This window comes from Brassica napus, chromosome A8 (assembly GCF_020379485.1).
Source record: "Brassica napus cultivar Da-Ae chromosome A8, Da-Ae, whole genome shotgun sequence".
In the NCBI taxonomy this organism is placed as follows: domain Eukaryota; kingdom Viridiplantae; phylum Streptophyta; class Magnoliopsida; order Brassicales; family Brassicaceae; genus Brassica; species Brassica napus.
Window position 1 is genome coordinate 2,502,454 of NC_063441.1, and position 15,253 is coordinate 2,517,706.

General features: G+C 32.5%; 2 protein-coding genes across 3 annotated transcripts; one reads left to right on the plus strand and one right to left on the minus strand.

The window, feature by feature from the left end:
• Nucleotides 1-7,735: 7,735 nt before the first annotated feature.
• LOC106439066 (PI-PLC X domain-containing protein At5g67130-like) lies at nt 7,736-10,193 on the plus strand. 2 transcript variants are annotated; one of them, XM_048737562.1, is made up of 8 exons: nt 7,736-8,132; nt 8,346-8,468; nt 8,560-8,700; nt 8,877-8,975; nt 9,057-9,360; nt 9,442-9,665; nt 9,842-9,928; nt 10,014-10,193. In XM_048737562.1, exons 1-8 carry the CDS (start codon nt 8,052-8,054, stop codon nt 10,032-10,034), a joined length of 1,080 nt encoding a protein of 359 aa, XP_048593519.1. In that variant the 5' UTR covers nt 7,736-8,051; the 3' UTR covers nt 10,035-10,193. The 2 variants fall into 2 exon arrangements, with proteins under 2 accessions (XP_048593519.1, XP_048593518.1); XM_048737561.1 differs by lacking the exon at nt 10,014-10,193 and having other exon boundaries at nt 9,842-9,958.
• A 460-nt stretch (nt 10,194-10,653) lies between these two features.
• On the minus strand, nt 10,654-12,872 carry LOC106439065 (uncharacterized protein At4g06744). The gene is made up of 2 exons (XM_013880412.3): nt 11,852-12,872; nt 10,654-11,391 (listed from the first exon to the last, which is right to left on the minus strand). Exons 1-2 carry the CDS (start codon nt 12,700-12,702, stop codon nt 10,815-10,817), a joined length of 1,428 nt encoding a protein of 475 aa, XP_013735866.2. The 5' UTR covers nt 12,703-12,872; the 3' UTR covers nt 10,654-10,814.
• Nucleotides 12,873-15,253: the final 2,381 nt, after the last annotated feature.

Here is a 15,253-nt window from a genome sequence, read left to right on the forward strand (position 1 = left end):
GATTATTCTGTAAATCTTTGGTTCTTGTAAATTAGATTTTTTATTTATCTAATTATGTTTTTCAATATGATTTATCAGTAAATTATTTTAATAAATGTGACATTACTAAAAAATAACTATCTATATATTATCATTAAAGTTAAATAAGATATTATAAATCTAAAATCTAATATGAAAATTAAAAAAAATTATATTATGGACCAAAATTCTTATAATTATTTATTTTAATTTCAAAATAAAATAATTATATGAATTTTGTTCCTTGGTATAAGAATTTTTATGTTTTCATATTAGATTTTAAATGTAAAATATTTATTTCACTTTAGTGATTTGGAACTTACTATTTATCACTCTAATTTTCTTTATTATATTAATACATAAATATACAAATATTTTAATAAGAAAAATACATAACCCAAGTTCTGTTAAAAAACCAAGAAAACATGGTTTTTGGTTTTTGCTTGAAAATAGGTAAGTTAATTACAAAATCTGGTTTCCTTATATTTTAGCGAATCCATTTTCTCAAAATCATGATTGATAAAAATAGAGTTTTAAGGAAAACAAAACTAAAATTGTTTGGAATGTGGAAGCCCTCTTAGTCCAATGGTTTGACTAAAGGTTCATTAATACTTTTACACCAGAAGGTATGAGGTTCAAACTCCAGAAAATGCAAATTATCCAGATCATGGAGAAAAATGGTTACAAGAGGTCTTCAGCATGGTGCAATGACATATCATCGAACATGGATCTCATAGGACGGCTCGGAGCGATGCAGTCAGACGTGCATTCTCATATGATGGTAGAATTATCGGCTGTAGAATCGTCTAGTTAATATTTTTCATTGTTGAAATAACATAATTAATCGGACGTTAAAAAAAAAACTGTTTGGAAAAACACAAACTATCAACCTATGAGTTACCAAAACCGACAAAATACATAAAATCCTCAGAAACCAAACCAAAAAAGAGTAAAAAAATCATAACAAACGGGATACGGTTAGTAGAATAGCAGTACAAAACATATAAAGCAAAAGTCTCGCCAAAGCAGAGAGACGAGACTACAAAATATCAATATTCAAATACTAACGGGGAAGCTACTACTATTCACAGACTTTCACACGGTTTTGGTTGATTATTTTGCGTATGTTTTTATTATGTGATTTTGTTAAATTTTTTTTTTAAACATGATTGTTTTTCTGTGTGATTTTTCTATGCATAAGGGTTCAGATAGTTAGTTGTTAAAAAAGGGCTCAGATAGTTCGGTACCACCAAAATATCTTCGAATTGAATCGAGAAAATTCGATTCGATTCGGTATTTGGATAATTCAGTTATTAATTTTTTACCAAAATTAACCAAAACTTTTGGTTATAATTATATTTCGATTAAAAATCCAAGTAATTTCATTTAATTTGATTTGAAATTTTGGTTAATCCGGTTCAAAATTTGGTTAAGAATCTTATTCTAGTAACCGATTACCAAACCGAACCAAAATTGTATTTTTTTTTTTTTTTTACATACCTGTCAAACTGAACCGAATTCATTACCAAACTAACCGAGTTAACTGAAATTTTGGTTCGGTTTGGCGAGTTCTATTTGGTTAAAAATAGCATGCCTAATTTTTCAAATGATTTGAAAGTATAATATTTTTGGTAAAACTGAACAGTTTTGAAAAAAAAATAGTTAACATAGTTAGAAGCAGATGTTTGTAACGGTTCTCACTAGCTTCAAACATTTATGGTTATTGTTTGATATTGTTGGAGATATCATTGAAACTTTGATTATTCTAAAATTTGGTACAAATATGAATGAACTGGCTGTTTTGAACGATAATCACAATGACAATGTGTTATTCGTGGAACAACAATCGGGTCTTCTAGCTCTGGTGGTAAAAGGCTCGCGCCTGTAAGTTCCACCACCCATATCCGAATTCCGGCCACTGAAGAATTCACATGTGGAACCCCAGTGTCCGAAACCAGGGCCGGCTCAAACATTATGTAGGCCCCAGGGCAAAAAAAATTGACTTTTTTGTCCTAGTAAAAAATTGGCTTTTTAATAAAACAATATTTCTAATTTTTGAAAAACTAGTCTATGAGCCTCTTTTTTTTACTAACTTGGGCTATTTTATTTATTAGGTAAGACGTTTTATTTCAATAATAAGCCAAGCTTACAAGTTACAAAAAAAAAAAAAAAAGAGGCGACATCAATCATTCATTGGTCCAAATTAAACCGATCAAATTTATCAGTTTTTAAACGTGCACTAATCGTAAGGCCCATGAAGCCCAACATTCTTTTAAAATAATTTTGTTGTCTCCTTCCTTTGTACTTGAAGAACAGAACTGTGATCTGTCGAGAACAGTCCAGTGAACTGTGAGCACACAGGCCACAGCACATTATGTGCCCCTTGTCTCTGGGCCCCGTTATGTGCCCCTTAGTCTCTGGGCCCTGGGCGGGTGCACTGCTCGCCCTTATGCTTGAGCCGGCCCTGTCCGAAACTAAAGACCGTTTATGGTGACCCACATGGTAACCAGCGCAAACTAAGTCTTTAGTCGCTTCGGTCTCTAGTCTGGACCACCTCAGTGAAACCAGGATATTCGGTTATCAAAAAAAAATTGTGGAACAATATAAAGAGTTTTTTTTATAACTCAAAACTGAAAAGAAAATGACAGTGTGCACCACTGGCGTATGTTCTGTATTACCATGAAATTTTTAAAAGAAAAAAAAAAACCTTCCCAAGGAAAGTATTTAGGGTGTAACTGGTAAACAAATATAGAATTTATGGAATTTAAAATAAATAGAATGGTAGAAATGAAATACAACAAAAAATGGAATGAAATTCATTCCATTCATTCATGATCAAATTTGTTATGGAATGATTCTCTTTGTATTTTCTCTATTTACTTTTGGAATTGATGGAATGAGTATTTCATTCCATTCATGTCAAATGGTAAATTTTTTTATGAAATTAATGGAATAGGCCATTCCACATCATTACATTCCAAATATTTACAATCTAGTTGCAGCCTTAATTATACATTATTAGGGGTTGGTCTGCTCTACGGACGAGTGAGTTTACACTAAAAATATTTTCTGTTAAAATATATTTTAATTTTATATAATATTTGAAAATTTACTTTATACTGAAAATAATAAATCTAATATGTTTTTATTCTAAGATCAAGTTGTAAATTTTATTAAATTTGTTGGTTTTAGTTGAAAAGACAACTAACATAATTTACAAAAAAAAAGACCACTAACATTGATTTTTTGTTCTAGAACACAAAATTATTAAATTAAAAAATAAAAATTCAAAAATTATGGAATTGTAATGGTTTATATTTTTTTCAATTTGATTTCCATTTCAATTTGACACTGAAGAAAATCTAAAGTAAGAATAAATAATATTTTATACTTTTGTTAATTATTTTTCCTATTGATTTGGCTTTCATGAGTTATTTATTTAAGTAAAGTTGGTACGATATTTAGTGTATTTATTTTATAGTGTTGTCATATTTATTTGATTGTGATGTGTGTTACAATTCTTTCCAGTGATTGTAGATGATCTATTTTAGTTTTGTATAGTATTTGTTTTACTTGAGTCTGATGCTTTCAAACCGGTTGACCCGAGGAGGCTTCTTCACCATGGATTTGGGTACATCTAATAACAAGCTCTGCTTCACCTTGTTAGGGTGCGTGCAGATGAGTATGTTCTCAAGTGAGGCTGAGAATTTCTTAAGAGTCAAGGGAAGAGAGGCGAAGAGGCAAGGTATAACAACCATTATGTAATTATAACCTGAAAACTTAAAGCCTTTGCTATTGTTTGTTATGTTACTGATCAATACTATTAAAAGGGAAGGAGTCTTAAAAAATTTACTTACACAAAGTTGTTGCACCTATTTATTTTTTAGTCTAACCTCTTGTATACAACTAAATATTATTAACTATCTTCTATTATATAGCAACAAAATAATATCTTCTAAGATTTAAATAAATCTCACCCATTTTAATAAGATCATGACTACATATATGAAATTTTCAAATGGTTATTTTACTTAAATCAACTTCCTTCAATTTAACATATATACATATAAATGGCACCAAAATTTTAATACGTAGGGTCATTGTCATATATATCATCCTCCTCCATTAGATCAAAATTTCTTTACGAGATCAACTTTTAAAATATAAATGACTCATGTCCTATTAAACATTATTGATCAAACCTGCAGAGTATTTTCCACCCAAAATTTTATAAAACAAATCAATGAATTTTGTTACCTAATTAGGTATTTTGAAAAAAATATTTGGGTTCGGATCGGTTTTTCGGATATGGATGGTTTCGACTCCATAATTCAAATACCTATAAAATAAATATTATTTTTTGTATGTAACGGGTATAGATCCGTTCAGATATTTAAGACTCAAATATAACTCGATAAACATAAAAAATACTCGAAACACAAAAGATATCCAAAATCTAAACGAATACCCAAAAATCAGAAAATACTCAAAAGACCTAAAATTGTACTTGAAATCTGACCGTGGAACCAAAAAATACCCAAAATTGTATCTGACTACCCAAAAATATATTTTTAAAATTTGAATTTTTACTCGAAATAAAAAACTATAACCTGAAATTCAAACCAAAAACTCAAAAATATATGTATACCAAAAACATATCCAAAATACACAAATATAAATAATATACACAAACATTTTGGGTACTTTGGCTCCCAACCGGTTTTGGATAGGTCTCAGACGTGAACAGAGACCCACCTTTCCAAAAAAAATACGTATTTTTTCTGGACCCGACGTGAACCAGTATTTTTGAGTTGATTTTGGTTTGGTTTTTCGTGGTCCATGTAAAATACCAATGCGTAAGAGAGAATTACATAAGATTTATACAGAATTCCAAATAAAATAATTCATGAATTATATAATTTTTAAAAAATTAATTTTTTTATATAATTCAACTTTGTAACATAATAATGTAAAAAATCATAAAATACTAATTTATATCAAAATTTGTTATAACAAAATAAATCTAGTTAAATATTAAAATTTAAAAGTATGTATGTGTTGTTAATGTGGAGTCGTATATATGTGTTTTGATATTTTATGTAATGGCGATGAATGATTAATGTTCAGACAAAGTATAATAAGAACAACTCGAAAAACTCAATTCTCACTCTAAACATGGTTGAAAGAGTCATAATAGTGAGGCCCTCGTTATAGGAAGTAAATTTCTAAAAGTGTATTGATATTTTTTAGTTACTGATTACGAAATCATGGCAAATTTAATTATAGGTATTAAGGTATGCGTACCTGTTGGAAAATACCATGTCTTAAACCCAAATCAGACAACGCTGCCTTCGTAAGTGCGTTATGGACTGTTTTCATAACAATAACTCAAAATATGCTTATATTAATAGTGCGCTTAATTTAAACAACATACGTAATAGTTTGAAAAAACAAAATAGGACAACACAAGCCTTCCATATTCATCTAATCAGTACGAACCTTCTTATAACTTATAAGCATGCTCATTTTCTTATAAGCCCACGATATTTGTTATATAAATATTGTTCAGAATTAATTATTTAAGGGTGTAATGTTGTTCATAATTAGTCATTTAGAGTTGTTGAAATTCGGGATTGAAGAATATGTTAAGCATAAAGTGTTTTAATCACTAATTGATGTTCAAAGAGAAAAAAAGAAAAAGAAAAAAGAAACATCGGTCTAGGTTTTGGTGCTATGCTCTTTCGAACGGTTAAAAAGTTCTATGTGACCTGTTAGATACAAACATGAGCAGCACGTAAGTTGAGAGTCTGAAACTCCCTTCTCTTCCATTCTTCTTCAACCGTTATCTAGTTTGATGTTGAATATAACTTGTTTTTTTATAGTCATTTCTTCATCTTACTCTTCTTCTATTCCAATCTGAAACATAGATGGGAGGAAATGGTGTTCCCAGCTTCTTGAGGCAAGATTTCAGTGGAGCAGCTTTGGTTCAAGGAAGAAACTCGCCATGTGAAATGTATTACAGCGATTCTTCTGCAAAAAAAATATGTTTTCCTTTGGTATGTTAAAAATATGCTAAACTCGATGAAATATGTGATATCTTACAATATTAAAAGCCAAATATGTTCAACATATAAAGTGTACACGTAGGATTATTAATTTCAACCAATAAGAAAGCTTTTATTTGCCACGTATACTTTCCTTTACGCAGAATAGAATTTACACGGGCTGAGTATGGCCTATTAATATTTTGGTGTAGCCATAAGCCCAACTCTCCTTCTTCACCCAATGACTGTTGATATCGTTTAGCCTCTTCCACTTCTCCATGGTGTTGCCGATTGATTTCTGCAACTCTCCGATTCGTTGGAGTTATAACTATTAAGTATTTACTCTCAATCATCCAATCTTTTATTTATTCATATCTTAATTTCAGCTTAACCCACCTTCTTCATCCCTTATTCAAGTTGGTAGTACTTCAGTTTTAATAGATTAAGATTATCCTAATTTAAGTTTGAAAGCAAATATTAGTTTTAAAAATAAAATATACATGGAATTAAATTAAAAGTAAATAAATAATGCAATTTCAACCAAATGATTTACATAACTGGTAGGGTCACTCACATCACATGTGTATACACCCTGTTATATCGAATCTCAACTGCATACATTTTCTGTTAGATTTTTGATTTATTGTATGCATCTTTTTATATGTATAAATAAATACTGGTTGAAGTCATATTCCATCGTTTTCATACAAAAATAAACAAAATTCAAAGAACAATACTTCATTACCAACTTAGTGAGAAATGTATCAATAATTTATTCTACTTTTCATACATATCCTTCAATTTATTTCATCCATTCCTTCTTATGTTTAGCATTTACATTCTGTAATTCCATATACTAAAAGTTTTATACTGTATATTGTCACTGTAAGGGGTTAAATGATAATCTAGATTCTAGATGGGATATAGTATATATGGTTATCCTAGAAATATGGTTTTGTAAATTGTCCATCAGGAGCCAGTACAGCATAAGGTATGTGGTTGCGTTGCAAACTTTCTAATCGAGAAAACATTTGCCTTTTAATTTCGTCAAGACGAGCCCCCATTTCATTAACTTCCCATTATCATTTTTTTTTTGACAAAAACATCTTCCCACTATATTTATTGTAATTTTTTACAAAATTTGCAAGAAGAAAAACCAATAAGTTATTTTATATTATTATTTTAAAAGTTTTATTCTGTTCTTTTAGCATCTCCATTTCAACTTCATAATTGATCTTACATTGCTCATTATTCATAACCATAACTAAACCAAATTAGTAATATCCTCAATTAGTTAGAAGCCTTGTCGAATATGTCTTCCCAAACTCAAGTCCGAACAATTAGCTAGCCTTTTTTCTTCTTTTGAACACCAATTAGCTAGCCTTAAATGTGCAGAAGAAACTTATTTTTCAAAAAATAGAAATTAAAAAAAAAAATCACTCTTATGATTAAACCAATTATAGGAAAACGTATTAGTCCCAATTAAATGCTAAGAGCAAATCAGTGTGGTATGAGTATGACTATTTCTTGTGATAAACAATACTCAATAACCAAATATGGAAATATAGACCTACTGAAGAAACCCACAATGTTTTTTTAAAAGAGTTAGCACCAGCTGGAGAGTTCTAGGCCAGTGGTATACATATGGCGCATAAAATACAGGAACATGAGATGAGAGATATATTTCTTCACAAATAATAAATCAAACAAAGAAGCTATGGAAGAAAAAAACGCAAACCAACCACCCACCTTTGCAGCTTTTGTTATCATAAAGTCTTTCACCGACACACGCGCGCACTTCCGTTTACTATTTGTTATCCTTAAAATGCTCAGCTTATTCTTCCCTTTTGTTCTCTCAACTTTTATTAATTTGTTTCTTGCTATTCATAAGAATCTTCACGCAAAAGAACACTAGAGTGGTGAAGAAGTAGCTACTTTGCCTCTTCTTTTTTAATTTAAGGTTTTCATTTCTTTTTGTGAAAGGAAACAATGTTGCAAAGGTTGGTCTTCCTTCTCATCGTTCTCCTGATTCAATCCTCTTTCCTTTTTGAGATTTCCTCTGCTCTCCAGGTAAGCAAATCTCATCAAATCTACAACACTTCCCTTTGTGTATGTCCTCTGTTCCGACAAAAGAAACAGAGGATCTTTGTCTCCATGTTGCTAATCATCAAGAACTAAGAAATGGGTCGTGTAATGATCTTAATTTGATAAATGGATTTTGAAAAAGAAAAAAACATAATCGTTAATTTTTTTTTTCTTGATTTATTTGGTTGTGAATCGTAGGAAGGAAAAACATGTATACTAAACGACAACTGTGACGCTGGATTACACTGTGAAACATGTCTAGCCAACAATAATTTGAGACCCAGATGCTCTCGAACCCAACCCATCAACCCCATCTCAAAGGTTTACACTTCACTTTTATCAATGTATAATCATTTATATGGCCCAATTATCGTTTAAATATTGATAAAATCAATTGGTTTATATAAAAAAGGTAAAGAAGGGATTGCCTTTCAACAAGTACGCATGGTTAACAACACACAACTCGTTTGCAAGATTGGGGCAAGTGTCAAAAACCGGTTCTGTAATTTTGGCTCCTACTAATCAACAAGATTCGGTCACAAGCCAACTCGCGGTAAGAGTCCTTCCCTCCAAATTCATTACAAAGTTTCAAACTTTAGTAAACAAACCATTTTAAATATTTTCTTGGAAAGTGTGAATCTCTTATTAATCATCCAAATGTGTGGAAGACCTGGTAGTTAAGATTTGGCTAAAGCAGTGTTTATGTGGTTATGATGATTATTATTGCAGAACGGTGTAAGAGGGTTTATGCTCGACATGTACGACTTTGAAAACGATATCTGGCTTTGTCACTCTTTCGATGAAACGTGTTTTAATTTCACCGCCTTCGTAAGTTTGTATACGTTATTTTCTTCTACGTATTCTACACGAAAACGTTTGTGATTTGTTTGTGTGTGTGTACAATGGCAGCAACCAGCGGTTAACGTTCTAAGGGAGATACAAGGGTTTCTGGAGAATAACAAGGATGAAGTCGTAACGATTATTATAGAAGACTATGTGAAATCTCCCAAGGGCCTCACAAAAGTGTTTAATGCGGCAGGGCTACAAAAGTTCATGTTTCCAGTTACTAGAATGCCCAAAATTGGAGGGGACTGGCCAACGCTTGACGACATGATACAACAAAACCAAAGGTTGCTAGTTTTCACATCCGATAGAAGTAAAGAAGCAACCGAAGGAATCGCATATCAGTGGAAGTACATGGTTGAGAACCAATGTGAGTGTCCCTATATGAATATGTAATGCATAACATACTGTATGAACATATTTATCTTAATGTTTTGAAAAATATTCGTAGATGGAAATGGAGGATTGAAGGTAGGAGCGTGTCCTAACAGAGCTCAATCAGCACCAATGAGCGATAAATCGAAATCTCTTGTACTTGTTAACCATTTTCCAGATGCTCCGGACTTGGTAGTAGCATGTAGACAAAACTCTGCTCCTCTTCTTGAATCCATCAAGGCATGTTACCAAGCCGCAGGACAAAGATGGCCTAACTTCATAGCAGTCGATTTCTACAAGGTATTTATAGTATATAATAGTATTTTTCTTTAACCATTTTAAATTAGCCCTTTTTAAGAGAATAGACTCCTCCCAACGGAAATTGAGCCCATGTTCCTCAGATCCATAATAGATAATTTAAGATTTTATCCACTAGATGAACTCCCTAAGTAACATTTTGTTTGTCTCTGATTCAGAGAAGTGATGGTGGAGGAGCTCCGCAAGCTGTTGATGTTTCAAACGGCAATTTGATATGCGGTTGCGATAATTTTGCAGCTTGCAAGGTCGTTTTCTTGATTTGTTTTTTTCTTTAAATCTGAATGTTGTGTAAATTCTGCAGTTAATGAAAATCAACAATATAATTTGCAGGCCAATGGAGAGTGTGGATAGTAAGCAAGACTGAGCCATCGGAGGCAACTTCCATGAACAAAGGCTTTGGTAATTTACAAAAAAAAATTAACGTGGTGTGCCCTTTATTTTATAATAACACATGGTTCAACTTGTTTCTTTTTACACTAGTTGCCAAATATTAGAGAAGTATCATCGCAATCTCATTTTCACACAAAAAGAAACCACACAGCTTCAGTAAATCCATTTACGCAGCTCAAAAAAAAAAAAAAACATAGATACATGTTAGATGTTGAGAGGATTTGTGATAATTGATGCATCATCTTTGTCCTTTTTTTTCTCCAATTACATATTGAGATTAGTGGGCCAACTTGTCACCATGCATTGCTGCTTCTTTTTTCAAAAAGTGATAGAAAATTAGAATTTTGTCTAGATTCTACATGTTGGAAACAAAAAAACAAAGGTATAATAATGGACCTCATTCTAAGATATAGAACTGATTGGTAGTACTGAAAGTTCTTATATATATGGAGTGGATAAGTTAACGGAGATACTGCATGGTTCATAAGAATGAGAATCTAATACACTAAAAGAAGAAAGTTTACTACAAATGCAGAAGATGCTTAAAATGTTGTAAAATAGAGGAACGTTTGAAGTGGTATTCACAGAAATGAAAATGGACTTAACAACGATGAAAGATACATATAATGTTTAGGGGATGATCCGTAACTTCACAACCAATGCATTTATTCATTTGTACTTGGAAACCACAAATACATCAAACCATATATTATAAGCATATATAACATGATATAGAAAAGGTTATCGGTTCCGAACCCCGTCCGGGTTAAGTACCCCGTACGATACCGGAGAAGAAGCTTGAGCTTCTTTCGCTTCCAATCGTTCTTGATCCAGTTTGACGCCGTTTGGATTCTTACCACAAGGGATCAGATACATAGATTTGGGATCAGGACATGTCTGTCTCTGCATGAAGAAGGTAGAACATTCCGATGCCATTTTCTGGTTTGGAAGATCAAGTATACAGTTCATACGAACGTCGAGAATGTTTCTCTTGATGAGTTCTCTACATTTTGGACCGGCCTGAGTGAAGTAATTATAAGAGAGAGAAAGGTTTTTAAGAGAAGAAAGCTCGCATACAATCTCTGGTATTGTTCCATAGAATTTGTTTCTGGCTAAATTGAGTTGTTCCATCTTGGCTAAGCAACCGAAAGAGTATGGTATTAGACCGGTTAGCTGGTTAAACCCAACATCAAAAACGGTGGCTCGGTTTAGCTTTCCAATTTGGTATGGCAAGCACCCGGTTAGACTGTTATTCAAGAAAAGGACTTCTTGTAGGAACTTGATGTTGCCTATGCTGGCGGGAATTGGACCCGTGAACCTAAGTCACATCACCAAAAAAAAGATAAAAATAAATAATTTAGCTACCTACCAAAACACAGACTATAGTAGCTGTAAGTAGGGACACAAAAACAATCTTGAAATTAACCGGTACAACAATTAATAAAAATATCCAAAGAAAACAATAAAATATATTTTATTTTTAAAATAACACAAAATATACCAAAATATAACATTAGTTAAATTATAAAAAAAAAATTCAATTTGAGTTTGGATTTATTGATCAGTGTTTATATTTAGTATTTTAGAGATAATTTTTAGAGTCAAAGTCAAGAGTTTGAAATAATGATTCATTTTACTTTTTTAACTAATGTTATTTATGTGATATTTATCGTAAATTCTTTTGGTGTTATCTAAATCATTTGCATGCCCACTAATTAACTCAACTGGATTATTTACCAAAATAAAAGAAACTTAAAAACTTAAATCTGAAAGCTAACCTGTTGTTGGCGAATGTGAGATAAAGAGCAGTGATGGAGCCAAGATTGGATGGAAGCGTCTGAACAAGATTGTTGTTGTTGATGAACAAGACGTCGAGATCAAGATTAAAGACCTGAGGAGGAACACAGCCTGAGAAAGTATTGAACCTGAGATCAAGAAACGTGAGATTTTTGGCTTTCAAGACAGAAGCTGGGAAGTCTCCTGTGAGTTTGTTGTTGCTTAGGTCGAGCTCGAATAAGTATTTTAAGTTGGTGACTTCAGGCACAGAGCCTAAGAAGTCGTTGGAGTTTGCGTGAAAGATCGTGACTGTGTCTAGCTTGTCGAGGAAGTTATGTAACACGAGTTTATCGCCACCGAAGTTAAAACCGTTAAACTGGATGCTCGCGAGTGCCTTATCAGTTGTATTCGGGAAGATTGCGCATTCAAGTCCGAGGTATTTGTATTTGTTGCAAATGTCGGTGCCTTCCCAAGTCTTAAGAATAAGCATTGGATCGCGTGTAACTAGTTTCTTGAAAGCTTTGAGGACTGGGAACACTTTCTCTAGTAGTGGGCTCTCAAAGCCAACTAGCGGCAACGGTGGCTGCCCCCGCGACTTTGGCGGCGGTTTTGGCGGTGCACGTTGCCGCTGCGGCGGTGGAAGTTGTGGTGCTGGAGGGCATGGAGGAGGAGGAGGTGGAGGAGAGCAATCTTCTGGTTCAGGTTCCGGTTCTGGTGAAGGTGACGGCGGTGGATTGCCACCGCCTCCAATGATGATTTCAAAGGATTTTCTCTTGGCGATGTGGGTGTCTCCGGTAGGTAGAGTGAAACTGACAAGTGAGAGTGAAAGAAGGAGAAGGAGAAGTGAAGCCATTGGTTTTGAAGAAATGATGAGGTGAGTATTTAGATAAGCTTATGACTACATATATAGAGAGATTTTTGAAGCATAGAGGATGAGAAGACTCATAAGAATTTTGAGAAGTCAATGGACATCTTTTTTGGAGGTAGTCATTGAATTAAATTAAATGAAAGATAATGTAACTATTTTCATGTGTATGGTTGTATTTTTTGCTAAATAATATCTTTAGGTTGGAATTGATTAGGTCGGTATGTCAGATTGGGCCATTAACAATTCTGTCATACATTTTAATTTTTAAGCCTTCAAAAAGGATTAAGCCCATTTTCAACATCCAATATCTGAAGGTATGAAACTTCAGTTGATGATTGAAAAGGTAAAAAAAAAACCTCATGTTTTTACATGCATAAGTACATGTCTGTGTTACTGTGTAGATGATTAAACATGTCTGAACAGTACATTCTTTTTTCTATTTAAAAGTTAAAACAATAGCTTCACACTGTGGGATATTATCTCTCATTTACTACTCTCTCTTTGTCTGAATTTCTGAATATTTAAAACGTTAAATACTTACACAAGTAATTATTTTAATTTTTACTTCTTCACCAAAGAAAATCACATATTTTAGGTCTGACTAAACCAAAATTGTTGACCTTAACCAAAATTTTAAGTTTACGTTCAATTTCAATCTATTTTTTTTTTAAATGGTTACCGGCTAAGTTCGGTTTGAGTCAATAATCAGTTAATTCGGTTTTAAAAAATATAATCAAATCATACCAATCACGACTTAAACTGTGTAACTGATAGACCCGGCTGGGAAAAAGATCAAGATAAAAGGTGTGCACATCATTGGTGAATGATTAGATATAGCCTTGCAACAGCTTGTACATCAGCCAGACAGTGCATCTGTAGCTTTGTTCTCTCCAGAGAATGGTGATAATGTGGATGTAAATGACTAATAATTAATAACTCTGTCTTTTGACAAATAACTCTAAATGTCTTTCTAAAGTATCATTGTTTTAATGTGTGGTATAATTATATGTCAAGAAATACACCTTGGACCCATAAGCAATAAGTTTTTACATATGTGTTTTCACGGACCTCTGTTGTTGTTTGAGGACCGATGGTAGGTGGGAAAGCAATATTGGACTGTAAATCTTCTTATCGGAAAAGTGTTAACAAAAATGGGTACATTAAAGTTTCTCCACTTGTAGTGCTTCTTAGTTCTTATTGCAACGAAGGCTATGTAAAAATGAACATATAAATATTAAATATTTAGTTACAAAAGAAAATATTAAATATTGAGTTATTCTTGGGTCCACCCCTAGGGTGAACCTTTAGGTTCACCAACCAATAGGATTTCATTATTTCAAATTCGATATCTTTTAGAAAAGGAAACAAAATATTGTCAAGATAATATTATGTTTTTAAAATAAAAAGATTAAAAAAATTAGAAAAAAATAATAGTTAGAGAAAAACAAATTTAAAAAAAATATATTTTTATCGTTGTCAGCAAAACACTATACCCTAAATCCTAATCCCTAAACCCTAAATCATAAACCCTATAAACCATTGGGCAAACTCCAAACCCTTGGATAATTCATACTCTAAATCAAAAACACTAAATCTTAAAACCCTAAACCCTTGAGTGTTTAGTGTTTTTGATTTGAAGTTTAGGATTTATCCAAGGGTTTAAGGTTTACTCAAGGGTTTAGGATTTAGGGTTTAGGGATTAGAGATTAGGATTTAGGGTTTAGTATTTTGCTGAGAATGTTAAAAATATATATTTTTTAATTACTACTTTTTAATTTATTTATTTTAACCTTTTTATTTTAAAAATATAATATAACTATAGCTTGAGAAAATATTTTGTTTCCTTTTTTAAAAGATTTCGAATATAAAATAAAACAATCCTATTAGTTGGTGAACCTAGAGGTTCACCCTAGGGAGTGAACCCAAGAATAAGTCTTAAATATTTGTAGCAATGAGTTTGTGGAATGATATTAAAGATTGGTTGAGAAGCTTTCAATAGGATCAGATTCTTCAAGCATAGATTGGAAGCAATCAGTAGCATCAGCTATACGTTCATCGTACTTATGAACCAGACCTAAGTAATACCAAGCTTTTCTGTTTGTCGGATCAATCCTCAACGCATCAGAAAGCAAGCTTCTCGCCACAGGAAGTGTTGGTTGATGTTCTTTCCCTCTTTCAGACAACAACGCTCCAACAGCTACTTTGCAAGGAACTGATGAATCCTCTAGAGTTACGTATATGTTTGCTTTTTATAATATTTAGCTATACATATTTATATGTATTTTTAACTTTAACGAAACAACTTTTATCTTTTCTTTTCAGTTTTACTTCTCAAGTTAGGGTCTGACTGGTTCAAACGCAGCGGTTGCGGTTGCGGCTGCGGGCGTTTGCGGATGCGGGTGGTTGCAGTTTCTAGCGGTTTTAAGAGATTTGTACGACTGGTTCTGCGGTTAGAAATTGGTGCGTTTGCGGGATACTTATGACTGGTTAACTACCAAATACAACAACGGTTAAATAATAAATTAACAATATTTAC

Excerpts from the sequence above, each read along its gene's own strand:
- LOC106439065 (XM_013880412.3), bottom strand. The coding sequence starts at position 12,702 with ATGGCTTCACTTCTCCTTCTCCTTCTTTCACTCTCACTTGTCAGTTTC. Across the intron at positions 11,392-11,851 it reads CTCACATTCGCCAACAACAG|GTTCACGGGTCCAATTCCCG; the intron begins GTTAGCTTTCAG and ends GATGTGACTTAG.
- LOC106439066 (XM_048737561.1), top strand. The coding sequence starts at position 8,052 with ATGTTGCAAAGGTTGGTCTTCCTTCTCATCGTTCTCCTGATTCAATCC. Across the intron at positions 8,701-8,876 it reads CGGTCACAAGCCAACTCGCG|AACGGTGTAAGAGGGTTTAT; the intron begins GTAAGAGTCCTT and ends TTATTATTGCAG. Across the intron at positions 8,976-9,056 it reads GTTTTAATTTCACCGCCTTC|CAACCAGCGGTTAACGTTCT; the intron begins GTAAGTTTGTAT and ends GTACAATGGCAG.